We start from the raw sequence: 24,687 nt of genomic DNA on the forward strand, positions 1-24,687 counted from the left end.
GGACTGGAAACTAATGCCAAAGAAAAAACTGTGAGACTTTTCCCTCACTTTTTTACTTCTTCATCTTCCAAAGATGGAAAACAACCATTTAGTTCAATCCTATATTGGCATCTTCTGAAATTATCGATGCTCTCATGTTCCTGAAGTATTATGTCTCTGGACTGCCACCAATCCATGCCTATTTTGGAATAATAATAATAAAAATAAAAAAAAACACTGCTGGAAAGAACCCCTTTAGGTTTAGCTTTAATAGTGCCATGCTGCTGTAAAGCTGTCCCAGAGCTGGCACCAAACACCAGGTGAACGTCACATACTGACCATTCGGTCACAGCAGTTAGGCCTTCATCTGCAACAGCAATGGGCTCTTTGTGCAACCTAGAAGAAAACCACTTCTGCATCAGCAAGTGGATTCTCATCTGTTCTGCTGGTTGTCACTGGCCATTCGTGCACACACAGAATATGCCACCTGTGCCTCTAGGCTGCACTGGGCACGGGGCATCAGGGTGCTGCTGCTGCTGCTGAGCATCCCCAAGCCCTGGTCCCAGCTCCAGCCAACCGACCTCCGCATTGCTCAGGCTCCGGAGGAAGCGCGAGTTACAGCACGTGAACGGGCAAAGCGCAGCCTTTGCCTTTCAGCAAGTCCCACCCAACAGCATACCTTTATTATTCTCCGAGCACGGCTGCTGCCTCCCGCTCTGCTCCTCCTCGGCAGGTGGCACCGAGCACCGGCCCCGCGAGGCCGGAGCTGGGAGAGACCGTTCCCAGACCAGCTCCGGCGGAGGGCGGGACGAGGCCGGGCAGCGGCGAGCGGGCGCCCGCGATGCTCCGGCAGTGCCGCGACCACGACACCGACCGACGCGAGCGCTCAAGGCAGAGCGGGCCGCGCTCGGAAACCACGACAAGGGACAAACAAACCCGCGCCTCGTTCACACGAGTTTGTGTTCAACGCTCCGCGGGGCCGGCGGGGGAGGACGCGGAGATGGGGCTGCCCCGGAGCCGCGGGTACGTAGGAGCGAACCGGAGCCTCACCCCCAGCCCGCCCCCGGGGCCCCGCGCTCCCCTCAGGGCCACCCCATCCCGCGCTCCCCTCAGGGCCACCCCATCCCGCGCTCCCCTCAGGGCCACCCCATCCCACCCCCGGGGCTCAACACTCACCTGGGCGCGGAGCTTTCGCCATTTCAGGGCTCCCTGCTTGCAGCCAAGCCGTTTTCAGCCGCGTCAGGTGCTCGCTCGCGGGGCGCTCCGGGCGCGCCCGCACTCCGCACTCCGCCGCCCCATCGGCTCTGCGGAGGCCCCGCGCCGCCCCCTCGCCTGCGGCGCTGAGAGACGCGGCCGAGAGACGCCGCCGCCGCCGCCCGCCGCTAAAGGCGCAGCCGCCGTCGCTAAAGGCGCAGCGAGCGGCTCGGCGGAGAGCGGGAGGACCGCGCCAGCGCGGGGATGTGGCTGCGCGTAAACGGCCCGCGGAGCGCGGGGTGCGACCAGCGCCCTGCCCCGGGGATCCTCGCGTGGGGGCTCCCCCTGCCCTCAGCCCCCACGACGCGCCCGCCGGGGAGGGGTCGGGGCTCCCCCGCCGTCTTAGGGCTCCTCGGAGCTGCGGGCGGGCAGAGGACGGAGCTGGACCCGCTCCCCCGTGCTGTCCGCACCGTGCCCGACTCCCCTCCCCAGCCGCGCCACGGTGCCGGCGCCGCACGGCTCGGCCGCTGCTGCGGCACTGCCCCGGCAAGCTGCTCCTGCAAGTGCTTGCTCTGGAATTTAATAGCAAATATCCTTCGGTTGTTGCCAAGCCCCATGTCAGTGCGGTGGTTGAACTGCAACGCGCCGCCTTTTAAGTCAGCCATAGGCAAGCGGCTTACAGCCTGCTGAGAGCTGGACTAGGAAACTTACAGGGCGAGACTCGATTCCTCCTTCTTCAAGAGCCCCCAGAAGTGGCATATCTCTAAAAGTAGAGAAGCCAGCTTCTCCAGATCCCCCAAGGATTGAAAGAAATTCATCTTAAGAAACGTCTTAAGTTGCAGCCCATCTTGTGGGAACGATGGGAAGAGGCTGGCAGAGAGCCTACAAAGGCTTGTATGTTACTAGTGTGTCAGAGCACCACCTAGTAAAGTGCAGTGAACAAAAGTTTGGCCCAAAGAAGCCCACAATTAAAGAGCCAAGCAAACATAATGCAACCAAGTCCTAAAGCAACTTACAGGCTCAGTGCCAATACCAACTTGGTAGGTATAAAGATAAATACATGATTCGCTCGGGGTGTTGCTAAGCGTTCATACAAGGAGCCAGAGCAAATACCCCTGAGAACACAGCGAGTTAAGTGGTTTTGTTTGAGCCTTAAGTGGAATAGCCACAATGCCCAAGAATTCCCACCCCCAAGCCAGCATACAAACTATGGCTCACTATGCTGGACAGTTTGTCCTCGAGCCACATTGCCTCTGCTGTTGGACTTGCCTGTTTAGAAGATTTGATAAGGATGGCTTTCCCAAATGTGCTACAGTGTCACTAAGCCACCAAAGAAAGCAATCCTAGAGAGAGACCATGGGTATATAGAATCATAAAATGTGCTGAGTTTGAAGACACTCATCAGGATCATCAAGTCCAACTCCTGGCCCAGCACAGGACACCCCAATAATCCCACCATGTGCCTGACAGCACTGTCCAAACACTCCTTGAACTCAGACAGGCTTGGTGCTGTGACCACTGCCCTGGGAAGCCTGTACCAGTGCTCGATCAGCCTCTGGGGGAAGAACATTTCCCTGATAACTAATCTAAATCTTCCCTGACACAGCTTTATGTCATTTCCTTGACTCTGGTGACAGTACTGGCTTAGGGGAGAATGTCTGAAAGGCAGAGATGTGTTTGGACAAGTGCAGTAAGTTCCCTGCTCTGTGCTGCTTCCAACTGCAACAGCTCAGTACAAGCAGCTTCTGTCTTGTACAGATGTGACCTGCCCACCATACTCAGAGGTTCTTCATTAAACCCTTTTCAATTTACATCACAAAGAGCAAGGACTGGACACTACAAGATACATCCCAACTACTGTATTGAGATAATATTCAGCCTAAATGGCTCTTCTGCACTGGACTAGAGGCAGTGACTGAAAAAAAAGACTTTCCATTGGCACAGCTGCCTGAGCAGGCAGTTACCTGCAGCCTCTGAAGGCAGTAAGCACCACAATGCCTCCCTTGAGAGGAAAAGGTTAATTTCCATTGTCTTGAATACTGAAAGCAGACAACTGCCAGTCCTTGACAACATATAGATCCAGAAATCTTTTCTTTCTCCTAAAGACTTGCAAAAGCTTCACAGATTCCAACAAAATCCTTTCAGTACACAAAGGAACAGCTTTTTTTCATGCATTACAGAGGACATGTAGAATTTCTTCAAGAGTCATCACCAAATAATAATGTAAGAAAAATATACTAAGCCAGGTAATGGCTTGAACTGGAATGCATTTAAAGATATTTATACATCAAAGAACCTACTGAGAAAATAATCTAATTCCAAACACATTTACTCTTAATTGAAAACACATGCTGTTTTACTGGTGACCCAAGTTCTCTTCCTTACAATGCAGCAGACAAACTCCTCTCAAGACAAAGCCTCTGTCAAAGGATGCTCCGCATCATTGCTAGCTTTTCTGGTGTTGCAAGATGCCCAATTACAGAAATCAAACCTTGTATAAAACACTCTGAAAAAGATCAACAAAATAGGTAGCCAGTGCCTTGAGGCAGTGCAGAGCCACCTGAGGATGGGAGCTCAGAGAAAAATGATACCAACTGACACTACTGCCCCCCTGAAAACATCTGCCCACCTAATGATCCAAACCTGCTCAAACTGGGCAAGGAGAGTTGCTCTAACTGCACAGGTCAGGGCCTAAGCACCAAAGCTGAAGGCTGCTTGTTTGGTTTATAGTTCCAGGACTGAATTCAAGGCTGGTTTCTATACTGTTATGCCTGCTGACACCAGGTTCAACCTGATTTAAGCAGCCTTCAGAGCGAAACCAGGAGATTGCTGAGGAAGGAAAATGGAAGATCTGTCCTCTAGAGCCAATATTGTTTGTCCAAAGTCAGAAGATAATTGCTTATTTCAAGAAAGGGTGATGCGAGTGCGGTTTCATCAGCAGATGTGGGACTCGAGGAAAGCAGTTGATGAGGGCTCAGTGACAGGCAGAACCTTTTAAGTTCAGTTTTTATGTCCTCCTTGAAGTCACCACAGAACTTGAAAGGCAGCCTTAAGGAGCAGACACCACATTGAGTCAGAGAAAACAGCAGGCAATGGAGCAGCTCCCAGCCAAGTGTTGCACGTCAGCCACCCACTAGAAATGGGTTGCACTACGGTGTTTTACTTGGACAGACTGAGAAATTCTCTGGCAGTAGATACACCTGCTTTGTGGCTGCTCATGCCAGTGAAACAGCCAAAGAAGCTATCCAGGATCCAAGAATAAACCTTGAGATGGCAACTCTTGGTAATGTAACTTCAAATAGTTTGCAAGACCTTTCTGCACTGTTTATACATCACCAAACTGCCAAAATAAAAAAGAAACAGGATATGTCACAGCCCGGCATTTCACAGAAGAGCAGCATTCTGCAAAAAATGGAAGGGAACAAAATCATAATCCACAGAGGCATAAGAGAGGACAGCAACAGATCAGCAACTGGTCCTAACAAAGACTTCCTGATACTCCCAGGTAACAGGGAATTGTCTGGCAGACAGGCACATTGCCTGGTGAGGAGGCTGTGATGTTGCCAGGTTGCTGTTAGCTCTAGTTAATCCCAGGTACCAGAAAGACTGCACTGATTGACACCAGGAATACTCAGCTTTGCAGCTGAAGCTGGATTCATGGCTGTAAAAAGCCCACAACAGACACAAGGAAACCATACAAATGCTTGGGCAAGGCAGAGTCTAACTGATGGCCCAGACAGCTGTCAATAGCTGCAGGAACAAGAGCTGAGAGAGGCTTAGTCCTCAACCCATCAGTCCCCTCATCTATCACTTCATTGTCTAGGAACTCAAAGATGCTCTTTCCTCCTGCCTCAAATCTCGTTAATAGCCAGAGCCTCTCCAATGAAAGGTCTGGCAGAGCAGGAGCAGACTGTGACTGATCAGTAACGTCAGGGCTGAGGCCTTCTGAAATTGCAGGCAAGGAGCAATGGTACTTGCTGGTTTAATTCCAGTGCTCTCCAGTGTTGGTAGCTACATGAGGAGGAAGGTACAGGGTATAAAAACAGATGGAAAGAAAGTTCATAAGAATTAAAATCACAGGATTTCAGAAGGATTTCATAAGTAATTAATTTATATCTAGTATTTGTTGCCACACTGCAGAACCACCAATTGAGACTGTTCCCCAATCTTATTTTGATAAAGGCAGCCTGGTTTTTCTAAAACATTGTTATAGTGACTTAATGCGTTGCTAGGAAGCGTTCTTCCCAGACCCTGACTGCTGGTCCATCACAGAGCAAAGTATTAGGAAAGATCAGCAGGAAGAAAGACTGGAATAAATGCAAGATTTGTTGATGAGTATCAGCTTTAGACAGCAGGCTATTTTTAGTCATGTTTCCTTACTGAAATGCTGAGGGGAGAGGGAGAAACAGTGACACCAGGATTTTTAGAAGCATCTGTGGAGCTTTCCTCTTCAGTGCAGCAGCTGTTTGCACAGACATACCCAGCCTCAATTTCCATGGGCTTCCTCAGGCGCAAAAGGATCTCAGCCAGGGCAGTGCTCGCCCTGCGTCCAGGAGCGACACTGCAAAGCGGCCTAACCTGCCGTGGGCAGCAGAGCTCAGGACACCCAGCCAGGCTTGGGGATGGCTCCCTGCATGATGGACCTGCTGCTCAATCCAGTCATACCAGGAGCCAGGTAAGGCAAAGGAACACAAGAAGAACCCTGGCTGTGCAGCCCCCCATGCATATGCTCCACTCCAAAAATCACCTCTGTGTAAGCCAGGGAAATGCCACCACTGTAACACAGAACAAGTCAGTGATCCACAAGTGGGAACACTCAGAAGAGGCCAGTGCATTCAAAAAATGCTGATGTTAAATGTCACTCTGCTTCCCCTGTCTCAGACTAATAACTTAAGAGAATATTTTTCTCAGTAGCACCCATGGCCCTCATCCACCAGTACCATGCAAGAGAAGGGTGTAGAACCATCTGTGTAATGCATAGGGAGAAAATATGAGAGAGACAAAAATGTGCCATCAACAGTTTTGTTAGCAAGCAGAAAAGCAAAGTCCTAGACCTTAAGAGCATATATTTTAGCACCAGCACTGCCTTCTACCCAGACCCAAGGTTAAGGAGGGCTGTTGGAGGAGCAAAGTGTGATGTTTCATAAAGGAAACAAATGTGGTACTTCATGACTTTTTTTTTGATGGGCTGCATCACTCTCTGGGCAGCCTTCTTATGCAGTTGGTTCTGCATTGGACAAATTTCAGGACACTGGAAGAGCTAGTTCCAGGAGCTGTCTGTATGGAACAGCCCAGCTTGATCTCCCCTGAGCATCTCAGTCTGGGTCCATTTGAACAATGCTATTTATGTTTCACCAATACTGTGGACGTTTTGTTCTGTGCCAGCTCAAAAAGGGACAGAAATCGCTACAGAAAGTTTAAAAAAAGAGGAAGAAGACAGGAAAAGAGAGAGTCAGTAGGTGCATTTTAAGAGGTTTATTAATAACTGACACCAATGGTGCCACCTCCTGTGGATATAATCATTGTTAAGTATGTGCTCCTGAGGTGGTTAGAAATCCGCACAGAAGTCTTGACCACAGAAGCAACCACTTTGTTCTTTCTCCCCTTTTAAAGTTTACTTGCTCTCTGTCTCCTTCCAGCTCACCCAGTTCTTTTTGACTGTTCATTCCCTCAGCCTAAATATTCAGACTGGCTGCAGAAGCAGAAGAGAGAAGCCAGAGGGAAGGGGCTGGAGTGGGAGGAAGGCAGCAGCAGCTGCCTTACCTTTAGTTTAATTGGTGCTACTTAGTTCCATATTCAGAACAAGCTTCTTTTCCCAATTGAAAGACAACAGACAATTATAGAGAATATAACCTTTCATTTGAATTTCAGCCACATTTACAAATGTCAGAGACAAATGAAAGTTCCAGTGAAAAAACCTGGACAGGGAACTAGCTTTCATTCAGCTGCCTGCACTGCTGTAGCTGCAGAATTCACAATAGGAAGAGTAAGTTTTTTGCAGATTGCCCCAAACTGAAGGCCAAATCCTGACAATATCTGAGCACTAAACTCCACCTGAAACTGCAGGAGCTCGTCCCTACCAAGAATTCACTGGAACAACTAAAGACCAAATCTTCAGACATGAACCTCCATAACATTGCTGTTCTCGTGTTTGACTCACAGAAGGAAAGGAATATCCAATTATAAAAAAATCAGTGCAGTAAATAAACTTGGATTCATAAGAGAGAGGTTAAGGCCTATAGAAATTTTGGATCGTTTAACTTCTACCAGGGAGACACAAGTAAGATATTTCAACCTTTTGTTCTGCTCATTTGAAGGCAGAGCAAAACTTTCCTGAAGACAACAGGTGTAGTACCAGGAAAACAATTGCTATTTAATTTAAAAAAAATCAGGATTTTCTGCCCATGACTTAATCAACACTGAACTGTTCTCTTATTCTGCATTTGATTTGATCAAGATAACTTCTCTGACTACCACTTGCTCAGAGATAAGTGCTAATCAGGTATCGCTTAGATAACTAAGTGATACCTGATTAGCACCGCTTTCATTTCAACTCCAAAGCCATTTTCAGTAGCTTGAAGTAAATCTTTTCTATCAATATAAGCTGTGATTTAGTGAACAATATGAAAAATAAATCAGCCTAACAGACTAAGGACATGTTACCAGAAATAACTAGTTTTCCTTTCAGCTGTCAGCAGGCAGGACAGACTAAAGAGACACTGGTCTTCCTTGTCAAGCTCACTACAATTTCCATTCCTCTCCCTTTTTCATTGCACTTTGTGGTAAAGAAGGGCCGTTGACTGGTAGAATGGGGAATCTACTCACAACCGTTTCACTCATAAAATGATGTAAGTTACAGCCTTACCTTGCCTCAAAGCCCATTAAATCTTGTTTCCTTACCCCTGACACGAGCACAGAGGACACCAAAACCTTTCCAAAAAGAGTCAACAACAAAGGTATTCTAATCCGTTAACACAGATCAGAGTAAGTCTCGCCACAGAAATTATACAACACTTGCCATTCCTCCCTCTTTCAGGTCTTGTCTAAATCTTCCACAAGCAATAAGCCCAATTTACATTACCCAATGACCAGGCTGAGATAAGCCAAAGGGCTCGGCAGGTTGGAACAGTCTCCAGCTTTCAGCCTTCTACAACAGGGTGCTGTTAGACACCAGTCCAGCCCTTTCTGATCATGGCTGCATGCATTCCCAAGCATGTAATCTGGCTCAAGGTCAGGTTTATGTAATGGGGTTCCGAAAACAACAGTGAAACAGATCCCTGAGGGAACTAGATCAAGACACCAGTGACATTCAGTCCCTACTGATCTTAGTCGGTGTCCAAAGGACTAGCAAGCAGCTCCAAAAATTGCCACAGTCAGCCAGGTTCTGACTCCACAGAGCGTTCAGACATCAAACTGAATGTGTAGTGTTTAATGCATAAGGTAAGGTTACAATTCTCATTATAAACAAAGCATGATTAAAACTCCCAACTGTATTATATCTAAGTCCTAAGAAAAAATTCCTCCCTATATTAAAGAGCTAACTGAGCACGACTGAGATACCCAGATGTAATTCAGTCTCACTTATTTCCATCCCTTTCTCCCCCAGTTCTCACGCTAATCCAATGGCCTGGTGCACCATGTGTTCCCCACAGGAAGTCTTTCTGCAGTAACCTCCAGAGAACTGGCCTGCTTCAGAAAGCTGAGCTCAGAGCAGGGAACCAGGCTCACACCTCCAGCTGGTACTCAGGCAGCTTTCCCAGCTCCAGAAGGAAACTCCCAGTATTCCAGCATCGCCTTCTGCAGAGCAGGGTGGTAACTGCAAGCACCCAGCCCAAGCTGCAGCATTTTCACCCTGGCTACCTTCTCATCCAGGCTAAGACCAGTAACACCAGAGTCACTGCAGCTGGGGCCAGTTTAAGCCACCTGGCTCATTTGCTCCCACACAGAATGCAGGCTCTTGCCTCCTTCTCGTGGCCACTGTGAGATTGCTTTGTCTTGGCCCCTTGAGCCACCAGACACAGCTCCCTCTTGCCTGCAGCACCTACCCCAGGCTGTCAGTGTGACCCCAGCTTCTGTGTGTGCCTCTGGCACAGCCAGACTGAAAATACAAATCTCCACTGAGGGAAAACGGGGTCAAAGGAAAGCACCAACTACAACCTTGATGCTGTGGGACCATATTCTATAGTTTTTTAAAAGCTGGAATCTGTAACTAGATTTACATGCATATAATGTGGTACAGAAAGAGCTTGATTGAAGGAAAACTCAGGCAGCTCATGAATTAGCTCTGAATTCAGCCTACATAATTGATTTAAAAGTTATGCATATCCAAAAGTATCTTGGCAAATTAGGGGACCATTTGAAAGAACGTTTAAAACCAAAAAGTAAATATATTAAAAATCAGTCTTTGAAAAATACTCCTCAGCAGCAAAGACTGAGTTTATTCAGTGAAATAGAGATCCCTTCCTACAGCAAAAAGAATAAAGAAAACAATCGGTAAAGAAACAGCACAGTCTCCAAGAAAATGTATTCTTCAGTATCAATAACATGAAAATACTTTTTAAAGCTGAAACTGTTTCTCGTACTCCCCCATGACTTAGCTTTAAAGCAGTATGGACATGACAGGGGCTTTAAGTAAGTGCAAAGCCAGGTAACCTGACTCATGAGATGCACAGTTAACAACTGCAGTGGAATTGCACATTGCAACTCCATATAGAGTCTCTATTAACATATTGTGACAAGAGTTATGCACATACATAATGTTTAGCCCCCTTGGTGCTGGCTTGTCCCTTAGGAACAATGACAAGTGGAGTCACTTTAAGATGAAGCCCTACAATTACAAAATTTTTCAGGCTAAAAATTTTGCAATTGTCTAGCTTGCCTGTGTAAATAATGCATTACAAAATACATTAGTTAAGTTCCTTCAGGAGGACTGAAGAGTGTGAAGTTGAGGATCCTACCTAAAGCCTTCAATCTCCACACATTTCTGATCCAAAAAGGCACACAAATGCCACAAAATTCTCATCCAGAATAAAAGTTTACTTCGGCATCCTCAGTCAGAGGACACTCCTCACAAAAGAGAGAAAGTATGTTTACCTTCACAGATGACCACATTACTTCAAGATGTATGTAGTCTGACTCTTGTAATGTTGCCAGGTACTTCCTTGCATGCTGGGTGCTGACTATTCCAAACGGGTTCAGAGGGAAGTTATCTTAAATTAAAACTATGTTCAGTCATAAGAAATAAGTGTTGTTTATTAAAAATAAAATATCTTGAAAATAATTTCACAAGCATATATACACATACATAGGGGCACTATGGCTTTAGTATTTTTTACTTAAACCAGGCTTATCTCTATAATCTTAGAAATTAACTATTTTAAGTTATAGAATCATGTATCAGCAAAGTCACACATGAGCAGTAACATTTACATCATTACATTTGAAGTAAATTTCAAGACAAACAAAATAGCAAACATGGCATGAATAACAACAAAATTATTTTTAAAATCTATGTTCTAATTAGAGGAAATAAAAATAATCTTAGAAGGTTAAAAATTAATCTGTTATAGGTTGAACAATATTTGACAAAGGAAACAGACTGTCATATTGTTCTTAGGGTTACCTCACGGGTTGAACTTGCATTTCCCTAGAATACTACATAAATAATTATTACTCAGTGCTCCCTCCAGACATAGCCCAAACTAGTACCTTGATTACTTGAAACAAACAAGTTAATTCAATGTTGCAGAAATGCCAATTGTTCATTTATTTTGTTGTTCTTGATTTCAGTAGGATTCTTAAGAGAAAGGAATGTGGGTTTCAATCACTAAATGCTAATAAAAATATAACATTTTAGACTAGTTTAAGGAAAAAAAAAAAGATCTCTATAATGTGCTTCTATTGAAAGGTCTCATTTGTCTATGCATGATGTACCAGAGATACTAAGGGACTTCATTCTGAAGGCAATGGCAAGAGCCCAAGCAGGTCTGCGGGTACAGCCAGTGCCAAATGTTTACCTCTACTTGTGCTGTGCCACGAGAAACCTTCCTTGGATTGCCACATCCCCAAAAGAACTCATCCCAGTGTATGTGCTAAGCATGGTGGTCAGACATCTGAAAAGGAGAACACTATTTGTAATGGTTTTATAAAAACCTGAGATGAATCCTTGATGAAGATCTGGTGCAGAGAATCTCACAAACTGTCAGGCTGAGGCTGATGTTGATGGGGCAGGGGGGAAAGAATTCACTGCACTGGTTGCAAAAACTCTGACGTGAACACAGCTTCTGCATAGTCCTCACAAACATCCTGCAGCTCTGCTGCCACGTCACACAGGGCTTCTTCTGTCAGTTGCTCTGCAAGACTGAGGCAGAGGGAAGGCAAAAATAGAGAAGGAAAAGGTTCAGAAAGTCAGATTTCAAATTTCAGTCATTCATGCTATTGATATCAGTGCTCTGATTTTAAAAGGTAGATACTTTTTTCTTTCTACTGCTTAGCCCAAGAAAGGATTCGATACTTGTTCTGATATGGGTTGTATAAGATAGCAGAAATTCTATCCTCACTCTGGTTCATAGCAAAGGGCATACTTCAAGCTTAAAAGTACTGAGAGATCTCAGTTGTTTCCTTTTTTCAAACTCTTAAGATACTAATTCTGCTTTGAGAATAAGAGTGAACATACTGTGGTGCTCATCCAAAGGCCACTGAAGTAAATAGGAAGCTTTTTATTGATTTTAGCTGTCACTGAATCAGGCCTTACTGAGAGCAGAAATGTTTTGAGTGAAATGTCAATTTTCAGTAATCTCTGGACCACAGTAGATGTTTGTTACAGAACGAAAACTGTTTGTGTGTAAATATACAGTAGTTTACTGGCCTCCTGAGAAGAACTCTGCAGTTCTGCATGTGCTCCAAAACACATTGGTGTTCCTGAGCCCAACAACCTCGGGGGCTGTTCAGAGTCACAAAGCCTGCCAGGGACTGGCTGCATTTGCAGTTGTCGAGCATGGGGCACGTGGCAGCCGTGGCAACCACTGTCAGGAGGAGGGTCACCTGCCAGTCCCACAGAGGTGCCAGCCCTGGCAGGGCCAATCTCACACCAGGGACTGAAGGCAGCACAGCTCAGAAGGCAGGATGACAGCAGTGAGAACTGACGAGCTCTGTTTCAGTGGGTTGATTCAGCAGATTCAAATACAGTGGTCTAATCACAGTTATTACAACATGTGCCTACTTATCCACACTTGGGCAAATCAGCAACACACAGGATTAGCTTTATGCATGCCAGTCATCTCAAATATTGCAGGACCTGTTCCTGAAAACTCTTTATGCGGATGCCAATCAAACAAGCTGTATCACTGATTTCAATGCTACTACATTAAAAATGTATGCTGAAGTTTAAAGATTCTTGGCAATTAAGCCTGATGTCCAATCTACCAATACAGACAAATATGGGAACTCGTCCCATCTACAACCACTGAAGTTAGGTTTTCCAATTCTTTCTTAATACTCCAGATCTGGTTTTCTTCTCTCATCTCTTCTCCCATAGTCAGATGCATTCTCATTTCCACTCTGCAGGGAATTAATGTCCCCTCTATGCCAACTGATGTTGTGCCAGTATTCCTGCAGTTCTGAAAGAACAGGGCTAGCAAGGTTTCAAATTCATCCTGTATTTCCATGCTTTCTTTGGGCTGGACTTTATAAGACCAATAGGTGATTTTTTAAATGTATCATACATATTGAAAGTTATTTCTAGGCAATTGTAGGTAATTACTCAAGGAAGTGCAAGGAAATGATAACCAGTGATGTAATTTACTTGCTAAAGCTGTTACTGAGTAATCAAAACACTTACTCAAGCTTCAGTGCAAAAGTGGGTATTTTGGCTTATATTGCTCTGCTGCTTAGCAGACATTTAGCCTAAGAAACTATTTTTGCCAGGAAGTGAACAGTAAAGAGACTGTAGTTTACTGTTTCTTCACATCTTCTACTTATAGCAAGGGATGGACATTCTACTCCCATATCCTTTGGTTTTATCCAACTACCTTCAAAATCCATGAATACCTAGTACCAGTAGAGAAACAGCCTAAGAGACAACTGCCTCTGGCTTTCAGTCTGGAATTTAAATGTCGCCTCCCCACTCCTCTCCTGAGTAAGAACAGAAAAACCTGTTGTCAGCTGATACATTCACTTCAAAATCACAAAGACAGTCCATATACCTCTCAGCAATCTGCCATGGGTTGAAACTGCCCACCACCTCATGAGAAATAAGCTTTAAATGATGCTTGTATCTGCTGTTATAATCCAAGATGCTCTGGAGCATATGGCTTGGCACGGACAGAGACACAGAGCACGCTTTCTGTAGAGAGTTCAAAGCCAAGGGGTGCAGAATGTCATTTCCAGTATGCAATTTCTCCTCTGCTTCTTTGTTTTCATCAATATCACTGGAAATATAAAATAATCATCAAAACAGAACTAGATTTTCAAGTCTCTTTTTGAAAACACTATAATGAAGTCACACAGATCTCATGCACCACAGTTTAATGTAGGGCCAAATATTCCACTTACTTGCCATCAAAGGGTTTTTCAAATAAAATGTTTGTTTCTAGCTCTGTGTGTTCAATTAATTTGTTTATCTGAATTGGATGAGGAGATGTGAGTCTTTTAGCTGTTGATGCCATTTGTTGCTCTAGAAGGAAGAAAATACCATTTAAAATTGTTTCTTTGAAAGAGGAAAACTACATCTACTGCAGATAAGGTCCTCACAAAGACTTTTGCTTCTTTTAAGGGGAACTCCTTCAGGTAAGTGAAGAACTGAAAGTGAGAAGCCCCTAAAAAGTAAATTCAGTGTAGCGTTTCCAAGAGCTTAGTGTATTAAAGCTGAGCATTTTAGAAATGCTGCTTTTAGTATAAATCATTTGTGCTGTCAGTGGATACTTCTAGCAGAGAGATAGAAAATACCACTGTAAAACTAGCAGTCTATTAAACCTGGCAGTAAATTCAAGACATGGAAAAAAAGTCCATACAGATTTGGGCTAAATCTTCACCAGTCATATTGTGAGATTTTACAACTTGTGTAAACAACACAGTTCCAGTAAAGTCTGTATGTAATCAGATACTCACATTGAAAAATCAGTGTAGCTTTGCTGTGCTACTCAAATAGTAGGATAAAAAACAGGAATATTGATAAAGTATCAACTTTTAGAACTACATTTTAGAAACTGTCCTTTGAAAGAAGTACCTATAGTAAAAAATGTGTCTGGATGGTGCTATTTGATCACACATAATCCAACGACCTTGATTTCAAAACATCTGAATTTAAAGTTACAGATTATAGGAAAATCCAGTGCCATTAAAGAAGACAGTTACCCATTTTGTCTTCCTGGGCCCAGAAGTGGGAGTCAGTGTACACGATCTGGGTGATTCTCCTGCGGACACTCTCCCGGTGTCTCTGTATTGGAACACACAACAGCAGTCAGTCACCCACATACCTGATTATCACACAATAGGAAACTAGGTCATGATCCTCCTTGGGCAAATTTGGGGCTTATTTCGGCTGGTAACAGAACACAGAAAAGGGGTGGGGGAGTGAAATCACAGACATTTATCTTGTTCAAAATGCCATACTTGAATATGAAACTAGTTGCCAGTCCCATGGTAACTCCTCCCATTTTAGACCAACAGCCCTCAGCCAAACAACTGAAGAACCCTCATGCTTTCTTTTAAGAAAGCAATATATGAGAAAGCTCAAGTCGAGTAAATTATAAACTTATGAATATTTACACAGAAAAATGAATAAATAAGGGCACAGATAACCATGTATTTGTCTGACTTCCCATGTTGCCCTGTGAAATACTTTGGATTGCCAGAGCATTTTTCCTCGAGATGCTCAAGCTACTAGAATATTGAGATTCTATACCACAAAAAAAGGGAAAAAACCAAATTAATATTCAAATACTTTCCAATCTGCAAGGCAATCAACATAATCACCATGCGGATTCTCCCACTCATGTACAGTTATCTAAGCCACAAAGTCTTGAGGTGGAAAGCAAACTCAGGTCTCCCAAGTCTAGAGCAATAGATTCATCAAAATTTTGCTCCTGATCTTACACTGTGTTTTGCTGGAAGCACAGACTCCTCCCTGGTCTTTGATTTCAGACACTGATTCAGTCACTCCTTGCTTCATTTAAGAATGTACTTAGAGATATTACAATTTATGGACAGTAATCAAGAAATTGGCACTAATGAGAACAACCAAGACAGAAAATCTTACTTCAATTTCTTCCATTCTTTGCAACATTGACTCTATACTATGAGTGTCAGCCATAGGCAGGGCCCTGGTCTGGAGCCTTTCATGCTGCTCCACGCTCCACAGTTCTTGAGCAGTATCTTCCAAAAGATCATCCAACAGCTTTTCACTCAGAATATCTGCATTTGCTGCAACCTGCTACTTAAAAAATCCGAAACTCAAAAACAAATACCACAGAAAACAAAAAGACACAAAGCCAATACAAGAAAGAAAGAAAAAACCAAAACCAAACCAACTGGCATTAAGTTGAAAAGAAACTGTATGTTGCCCCTTTATAAATGTTTGACAGCTCTCAAGGCATCGTTCCCCCAGTGGCATAAGCTTGCCTGTACTACCTGCATGCTGTCTACCAGAGGTTCCGACCACTCCTGTACCTCCTTCACAGCTTTGTCTGCACAGGGGGCTGGAGAAACAGTTTGTGACCTGCACGAAAAAGAACAATGCCATTTTGAAACTTGGTATGACAACAATAATTTAAAAACCCCAAATACATAAGTTTACTTTTAGGGAGACTGCTGGAGTGTGGAGAAGCTCATATCCTATCTGACACCAGTTATGAGATCTTCAAAGTAAGTCATTACCTTAACTTTTGTATTTTTTTTATTTCTCCTCTGCGAAGGTCAGTTAGAACCTTCACTCCTCTTGAATTTTCCACTTCAAGCCTCGCTAGTCTTCAAAAATAGCACAGTAACATAAAGGGTTACAAAATGCACATTCTAATAACTGAAGAATGAAATAATATGATTTTGAGTATTAGTTTGGAAAAGTTGCAAAAAACTTCAGAGAGAAAATTAATGCTGACTGTAAGACCATATAAGCCAGAAAACTCTGTTGAGAACCGGGGATCTTGAATTAAGTTTCTGCTGTTGGCAAATAGGAAGTACTTGGCCCAGAGAAATGAGCTCCTCATCTTACCCTGCACACTGCCTAGTACAGATCCAGCACCTGGATCTCTTGCTTCAACTGCCACAAACATCAATCCCAAAGCAACCTAAATTTGGGGACCCCTGGTCTAACGGGATGTTGAATATACTTTAAAGTAAACAAACTTGCACTCTATTATTGTCTGAGACAAATATATGTATTTTGTCCTTCTGGAACAGGGAGATAATATTTATTTACCTTCTTAATGCACTGCTGTGAATACCCACTCTGCCTGCTGTGTTTTGTCACTGCCCTGCCTTGCACAGTTGGGCCTTGACTCCCAAGCAGCAACTCAGGCAAAAGCCTAAAGCCTTGGCTCTTCCTGGGCTTTAGGGAGTGAGACTGCTCTGGGCCATCTGGCAGAGAGCTGTGCTGTGCCACTGGCCACCCTGGGCTGCAGCCAGGCCAACTCTGTCCCAGTTACCAGCACAGAGCCAGCAGCATTCCCACTGGGAAGCAGGGTAAGGATGGGTGCCACAGGACTGTGAACATACCGCTTAGGTGGAACAGGCAGAGCTGGAGGCTTTGGAGGAGGGCAGGGAATTCTGCTCTCCTTAGCAGGTCGTTTGGTCTCTTTTAGCTGAAAAGCTATAGTTGGCTCTCGAAATCCAGCATGCTTTCCTCGAGGGCGTACCTGTCTTGATTTCAGAGATTTCAGCATTCCCTTAAAATTAACACCATCACATTAAAAACTTATATCCCAGTTGTTGAATTATTAAAGTATTTTGCATTTTGCTTCAGATTTTGTCTTGAAGTCATGCCTGCTGACTTTGCTGCACAGTTAACATATGTGAAGGTTTTACAACTGCTTTAAAGGGAAGTACAGCTGTGCCTGAAAAGAATATATGCTTGATCCTGTAACTGTTACTTTTGCAAACAGTTCCAACTTTTCCAGTGTTGCCCTTCATGGGGAAAAAACTTATTTTTAATTTTTCAGAATTAGACTCTATGTTAACTCTTAATAAATCCAAATAGAAGGTTTCCAAGGTAACCTTTATTCAGCCACAAAACTATAATATCACCACTTTTGTATTTGCTACAAGGTCACTTAGACTCGTCCCCTCAGTATGAAATGCTGAAATGTTTAACCTTTCTGCCCACATTTCTCACTGACACACAGGGATGGGAAGCAGTAAAAGTTACATATACATACAGTTTTGTTACTGTGTCAGATCTGAATTTTCAAGTTGAAGATGACACTGAGGAAGGAATAAAAAAACTCCACCTATTTACAAAATCTAGCACTAGTCTTGTAAGAACTTATTTGCATTACAGAAGCCTCTTGCTGGTTGCAAGAAAGACTTAGCAGAAACCAGAACTTGTATTGTGAAGTTTTATCATTTCTGTAATCAATTAAGTAAGTCTGCCTAACTTATATTCTCCTACTAACACTAGCATGACATTACTGCTGAGTGCATTTTTTGTGACAGAGGATTACCAACAGGAAGAAAATACTTCAGCTTTAATTTCAACTTGAAAAAAACATGCTAACTTCAAGCACGAAACTTGTTTCAGTAAACATTTTCCTTGCTAATTCTGTTATTCGTTGTTTCTAGTTGTACAATGTGTTTCCAAGGAACTGTAACACTGCTTTGAAAAAACAGATGCTAAAATAGTCATACCCAGTAGAAATAACAGGCAGATGACAGTTTATCCCACTGTGTCTCCTAGCTCAGAATAGAAATACTGTGAGGAAGTGCGAAGCACTGACAGTATCTTACGTTATATAAAAAATCCCAAAGCACAAGTACAAGACAGCATAAATGATTTATCAGTTCCATACCTGTGGTTTTGCAAGCAATAATATGCCTTTCTTCTCCAAAGGACCACTTCCAAGGACAGAGTCCTTTTTTACAGCTCTAGCTCTCACCAGGGCATCTGTGCTTCCCTGTAAAGTGGCATTTCTCTCTGGAGTAGGTGGGTCACTTTCTTCTTGGTATTTATTGTGAAACATATGAGCACAACTGTTCGCCTTTTGAACTGCTGAAATATTTGCAACATGTCAATGTTTATCTGTATCAAAAATAACACATAAACTTTTAACTTTGGTAAGGTGAGAGGGGCAAGAATTGTCTTTATTTCTACATTTGATATCTCTGTTATGCTAGGTATACCTAATCATGAACTTTTAAGCTCTACCATAATTTAAAAAAAGAAAAAAAAAAAAATCCAGCCTTGTATTTCCTGACAAGTATTAAAGAAATTGTCTTTCCTGCATTGCTTTGATGAACAGGAGAGTTTGGAGTTTGTGTGCATATACATATTTATATGTATATAAATATTTGAAAATACACATATACATGCAAATCATGGGAAAGCTTTTGGTAGTAATTGTCATGAAAGATCTAGGCAGTGATAAAAAAACATTCTTTTTTAGGCCGCAAGACACATGGAAACCATTAAATGCTTATATGCTGTCTCCCTGGACTGCCAAAGATGAATTCATCATATGGAATTCTTCTTGCCCTTACATGTGGGTAGCAGGGAATACTCACTATTCTAGTAAAAACCATCATCAGGTATGAGAAAGACACCATAAAGAAGAAAAAGAATTAATATAGTTTATATATAATGTAAGAAATTATAATGGCTTTCATCAGGTGTCAAAATACTTCAGGTGGTATATTTATCTCACAACACCTTGAGAAGGAATAAAACTCCTTTCCTTTCATATACAAAGTAAAACAACAATAAAGAAAGCCAACTCTGAACAGTTTCACAGCAAACGAGTAGTGGAAACCCCCAAAGTCTTTAGCTTAACCATCAGTTAATGTGTCTCTAGGTACAAAAGTTTGAGTGTTGTGCAAAAGACATTATCAGGAATCAACTGACAAGAATAAAACAGCCGCTGCTCTCAGAAGTAGAGAAATTGCACAAACCAAGGGAATTCAGAATACCTTTTCAGTGTGAACAGTTAAACAACCACAGCCTGGCTTTCGTTAGCCTGATTTGCTAACATACACTTCTGAGCAACAATACATAACATACTACAAAACTGATCTTCAGATGGCAAGTTAACTGATAAAAATGGACTTAGTAATTCAAAATACAAACCAGTCAAGAGACTCCTGGCACACGGAGGTTTTCTAGGCTCTTGTCCATACTGTCCCTTTAAGATGAGAGGCTTGTTTTCTCCTTTTGGAGACAGAAGCTGCTTTTGGGCTGGAAATGTCTTATTGTTCCTTGGAGATTTGGCCTGAGAAGCTGAAATACATTTCTTCACTGGTTTTGGTGTTTGCTTGTTTTCCAGCAGTGAATTCAGATCCTGCACCAAATATTTAGAGTTTTAATTACTCTCTCAGTAAATCTGATATAAAAATGAGAAGCAAATTCAAGAGATTCCAAGCAGTTGGAACTTTTTTGATCTGGTTTGGGTTTTTTTGTTGTTCTGTTTTGTTTTCTGACAGCAATTACTCCCAATAAGTTGTTCATGTAGAAGCCTTTTCATATTATTAACTTAAATCTTACTGAAAAGGCTTACATTTTTGTATTTACAATTGACCCAAGTAAATAATCTGCTTACAGAATGTTCAAAAAGAAATGGACACAAGGGCTACAGACCAAAAAAGCTCCCATGCTCACGACTGCAGTAATACAGACACTTCTTCCAATGCTAAGTCTAAACTTGAACAACTCTACCTCCTCTCCTGTTCCAAGGCAGTTAGCACTGTTACTGTTCTCATAAGCAGTTTCATAACAGTAAAAATAAAAACACAGCTCTTACAGTTTTAACAGTATTTTAAGGAAAATAAAATATGGCTCTGGTATCAGTTGCTTTTAGTTATTTATATAGTAGGCAACATGAATCAGAACTTTTCTATGATACCAACAACATGAATAAGCCAGCAGATATCACTAACAAAAGCCATTTGAAAGGCACAGAGCTTAAGTAACTCTTGTACCCACAACTTTATCTTCTGCCTGGACACTTCTGCATCCACCACCATGGGTGAGGCTCAGATGCTCATCACTGATGCTGATTACTAATGCATGCATCCCAAAATAATAAACACATAACACACACCAATATATAAAATGAATTCTTTCAGTCCTGAATATGGCAAATGAATCAGAAACTGGTGCTTTGTTACCACTATCACTACCAGTCCTCATTCTAGCAGCATAGCCAAGAAAGACAGGAACAGCATCAATAAGATCAGCAGCAGGTAGCTTCTGTGTTTAGGATGCACCTCTCTTTTAGACCACCATTATTTAGGAACATTAGAAGTACATTTATACATTAGAAAATATGGTCTTTGAAAAACCACAAACAAAACCAATAAGATATTCTGCCATTTCATTAACACAGTCTCATATTTCACTACATCTTTTCTGCTTTAGCAAAACCAAAATGTTTTTTCCTACCTCAACTTGCAGCAAAATATCTATGATAATGTCAGAAATGGAAGAATCTCCTTCTAGTTTGGCAGAGCAGAGAGAGAGTTGTCGAATGAGACTGCCCAGCTCCTTGTAGTGGGCAGGAATCTGCTCGTCTGTTTGATCTGTGAAGTGATTGGCAAATGCCTGCAAGGTTCGTACAGCACCTCTGTGTGCTGCTGCCAACCTGGATACTGCTTGGGACTGGGAAATGAAAAACAAATGTTTTAATAACTATAGTTTCTATGAATACTTATACTATTGGAAGAATTGTTGGCAAAATTTCATGGAGAAACACTCAGGCTTGGGATAATTCTGATGCATATTAAGCCATTTGTGAGACAAAACAAAACAGGCATTAAAGTAATCTACTAAAGATTCCTCACAACAGTACCTCTATCAATGTCATGCCGGCTTCAGGTGAAACAGCCTGGGTATAACAGCCTGTTTCTGTGTGCCAACACAGAACTGTAATCATCAGCTGGACCCTAACGAGCAACAACTGCACAAACACAAAATATTCTCCATCCTCTGCGTTTTGTTACAGAAGAAAATACAAGTGATGGAAAAGCTCAAGAGAACAACAGGACAACATCAGCCAGAGTGTAGGCATGATCTCAGGGCTCTCCTTCTGAAAGGTGCTGGGCAGAGAAGAAAAATCAGGCTGGTAAGACTGAGTGACATCACCCAGAAGTTTAAAAAATCAGTCAATAGTAGAACACATTGTTATTGCAAAAAGGAATTGGAATGAAGAAGGAATTAGAAGCCACATAAAATCAGAGCGATGGCCGCCTTCTGTACTTTACTGCAGGGAAATGAGAACTGAGAAGAGAGAAGCAGCAAAGGCAGTATCAGGCCAAGTGATCCATACTTCTGTGAGAATGAGATGAAAGGTGTAAGATACAAAGAAAATCTTTCTGAAGAGGGCTCAGATGCACCCAGATAATCAAACAATTATCTAGAAAACTCTGTCGATAAGTCATTTATAGCCTGAAGGATAATTACACCTTACCTTTTTAGTGTGTTTGATTGCATGAGGACTCAGTTTCTCTAAATCATCCTGAATTTCTTTTACCTGTTTATCAAGAAAGGAGAGGAGAACATCAGTCAGAATTCACTCCGTGCCTATAAATGAACAAATTTTGGACTTCAGCCATGAGAGAAATTAGTCACACCATTCAGATCTAAACTAAAATGCTGTGGAAGTTCAGAGATAACCTGATTGAATTTCTTTTGTTTCAATTTGTTTCTGTCAAATTCTTCACAATAAACTAGCTACTATGCATGCCAGTTTAAAATGCCAGTTCCTACCTGTTGCTGGAGCACATACAGCATCCGAGCTGACCGTGCAGCTTGTTGCTGTCTCCTAGTGCAAAGTCGCTGCTTGATCTCAGGATCTAAAAGTTCTGTATCTCTCCCTAAAAAGCATAGAATTTAATGTTTTATGTCTTAATTTAACATGTGAAAATCCCAATTAAGCCATGACAACAGACATAATTTAACAATAAACCTCTGCCATGCAGAACCAAATCACATATTTGTGGGGGTTCCTTTAGCAGTAATGTAAATTAATTACTGTAACTCTAGATTGTGTTTCTATTTAGAATTTGACTAAACAATCTTATACAATATAGCTTATTAGTAATAGCTTAAAAAATCACGTGACCAATTAGTTTTATGACGAAGTTGCAGATAAAGCACTCAAAATTAGGAATGGTTACACCTCCTGCTAGTTATTACAAAAGAACCAATTGCTTAACCTGGCAAGCTGTTCTGGCTTTTATATATTTTTTAAAAAAAGTAAATGGTTCTCAAAAATCCAGAAATAAATTTGAATTCTAATCCAAGCCAAACAACTGTGGGGGAAAAAAAATCAACAAACTACTGTACATTTATATAACATAATTATTGTTCAGTCTTACACCTTTTTTAATCATTTCTTCAATTTTTTGAATATAGCTCCTCAATTCCTTTTGCAGACATCGGACTTCCTGCATATTTTTATGTTCTTTCTTGTTTAAATTTGGTTTGAGGTCTGGTCCTGTGTCATGGGTGGGTAGAGAGTCCAAAGCAGCTGATCTTGGCCTTCCTTCCTTAGCTACGCAGAGAGAAACATTTCTGTCAGAGCTGGTAGACTCCCCTTGGGAAGGCTGGTCAAGCCTCTGCTGACCTGGCAAGCAAGTTTGAGACTTCAGCGCATTTTTATTTCCTGGAGTTGCAAATACTTTGGTATTCTGCTGTTGTGACTTCTGGGTCCACAATGGTTTACTGACCACGTTTCCAAACACTTGCTGTTTCACTTGCTCTTCAAGACGTCTTCGTTTGATGTCCCTTTTGGCCAACTGAACGGCCAGTTTCAGTTTTTCTTCAGATACCACTGAGAACATGCCAGAGCTTCTCAGGTTGGGGTCCTCACTTGCAGCTGGATTTCTCTGATCACTGCATGCCTTCAATTTTTCTATTATAATTGGGCGGGGCTGAGAGAATCTGAGAGCCAAATTCTCTGGAACTGCAGGAACATTTCTATTAAACTGGAGCTGTTCAAAGTGTAAAAAAAAATCTGATGTTACACAGAACACTTTACACAGGTGATGCAACTCAAGTCTCTAACAGTAAGGAAATTGGATCTTCTTTTATATTAGCATGTATCCCGTCATGACAGCATTGTTTTGGATTTGCGCTGAACACAGTGCTAACAGCAGACCAGTGTTTTCATTCTTGCTAAGCAGTGCTCAAGGCCTTTTCTGCTCCTCACTCTGCCCACCAGTGAGAAACCTGTGGGCAAGAAGCTGGGAGGAGACACATGTGGGATGGCTGACGCTGACTGACCCAAGGGATATTCCACACCGTGTGGCATCATTCTCAGCAGTAAAAGCTGTGGGAAAGAAGGAGGAAGGGGAAGCTGTTTGGAGTGACAGTATTTGTCTTCCCAAGTCACTGCTACATGCGATGAAGCTGTGGAGATGGCTGGATTCCCTATTTTGCTTTGCTTGTGCACAGGGCATTTGCTTTCTCTATTAATATGCCTTTATCTCAATCCACAATTTTTCATACTTATCCCCTTCCAATTCTCTTCCCCATCCCACTGGGAGTGAGTGAGCGGCTGTGTGCTCAGCTGCCTACTGGGACTGAACCACAACAGACAAGTAAGAATATTTACGGATATAGTTCTTGAATCTCTACCCTTACAAAAGAACAGTGTCAAGATTATATGTGACAGCATCAGGAAAGCGAGTATCACACTCCTTGATGGGCTGTCTCGGGAAGTGGGTCATAATCATCGTTTTGTAACAATCACAAATGGAAACCAATTCAGCATCGCTGCAGAAAACAAATGGTACCTGTGTTTGTAAAGGCTTTGCTTCATTCCTGTATCGCTGGGTGGAGAATGCAAACGCATCATCAAACAGCGGTGCTTTGCTTGGCCCCATCGCATCGGCTTGAGAGCAAATCCCGCTGCTGTCCCTTGCTTGTGATCACAGCTGTGGACCTGAGAACAACCAGCCGTGATTTCAGACTCTCGAAAGCAATCCCGAGTCTGATGTGAGTAACAGAGGGAGAACCGGCCTGAGGAGCCGCGGAGAGACGAGAGGGGCGGCCTCTCTGCTGCCTCCCGGAGCCTCACGGCGGCCCGGGCGGGACCGGCACCGGCGGACTCCGGGCGCTGCCAGGAGGGAGGAGAGAAAGGAGAACGGAGGAAGGCAGGCAGGGAGGGAGGAAGGAAAGGAGAGCGGAGGAGGGCAGGGAGGAGGAAGGAAAGCAGAGCGGAGGAGGGCGGGCAGGGAGGAGGAAGGAAAGCAGAGCGGAGGAGGGCGGGCAGGGAGGAGGAAGGAAAGCAGAGCGGAGGAGGGCGGGCAGGGAGGAGGAAGGAAAGCAGAGCGGAGGAGGGCGGGCAGAGCGGGCCGCACTGCGCCGGGACC

At 43.0% G+C, this 24,687-nt stretch overlaps 2 protein-coding genes and 1 long non-coding RNA gene across 6 annotated transcripts in view; 1 reads left to right on the forward strand and 2 right to left on the reverse strand.

Moving 5' to 3' along the window:
* PITPNM3 (PITPNM family member 3) overlaps positions 1-1,563 on the reverse strand; it is a 63,200-nt gene extending 61,637 nt beyond the window's left edge. Inside the window, exon 1 of the mRNA XM_027751592.2 lies at positions 1,156-1,563. Within this exon, the coding sequence (XP_027607393.1) occupies positions 1,156-1,177 (22 nt within the window). The 5' untranslated portion in view covers positions 1,178-1,563. The remainder of the gene's footprint in view (positions 1-1,155) is intronic.
* LOC120324412 lies at positions 669-22,052 on the forward strand. Its single transcript, XR_005565706.1, has 2 exons — positions 669-1,002; positions 8,780-22,052. It is a non-coding gene; the product is annotated as an uncharacterized LOC120324412 (long non-coding RNA).
* On the reverse strand, positions 10,189-24,507 carry KIAA0753 (KIAA0753 ortholog). Of its 4 annotated transcripts, XM_027751599.2 has the most exons (16): positions 24,109-24,507; positions 22,938-23,304; positions 22,692-22,865; positions 22,079-22,185; positions 21,780-21,842; positions 20,756-20,971; positions 19,445-19,655; positions 18,174-18,373; positions 16,885-17,054; positions 16,048-16,137; positions 15,802-15,889; positions 15,431-15,604; positions 14,527-14,608; positions 13,726-13,846; positions 13,377-13,601; positions 10,189-11,533 (listed from the first exon to the last, which is right to left on the reverse strand). In XM_027751599.2, the coding sequence occupies exons 1-16, from the start codon at positions 24,196-24,198 to the stop codon at positions 11,416-11,418; spliced, it is 2,496 nt and encodes an 831-aa protein (XP_027607400.1). In that variant the 5' UTR covers positions 24,199-24,507; the 3' UTR covers positions 10,189-11,415. The 4 variants fall into 4 exon arrangements, with proteins under 4 accessions (XP_027607400.1, XP_027607399.1, XP_027607395.1 ...); XM_027751598.2 differs by having other exon boundaries at positions 18,174-18,370; positions 22,692-23,304; XM_027751594.2 differs by having other exon boundaries at positions 22,692-23,304.
* Positions 24,508-24,687: the final 180 nt, after the last annotated feature.

Source organism: Pipra filicauda, unplaced genomic scaffold, assembly GCF_003945595.2.
Source record: "Pipra filicauda isolate LSUMZ 115617 unplaced genomic scaffold, ASM394559v2 scaffold120_size2142806_pilon, whole genome shotgun sequence".
Lineage (NCBI taxonomy): Eukaryota > Metazoa > Chordata > Aves > Passeriformes > Pipridae > Pipra > Pipra filicauda.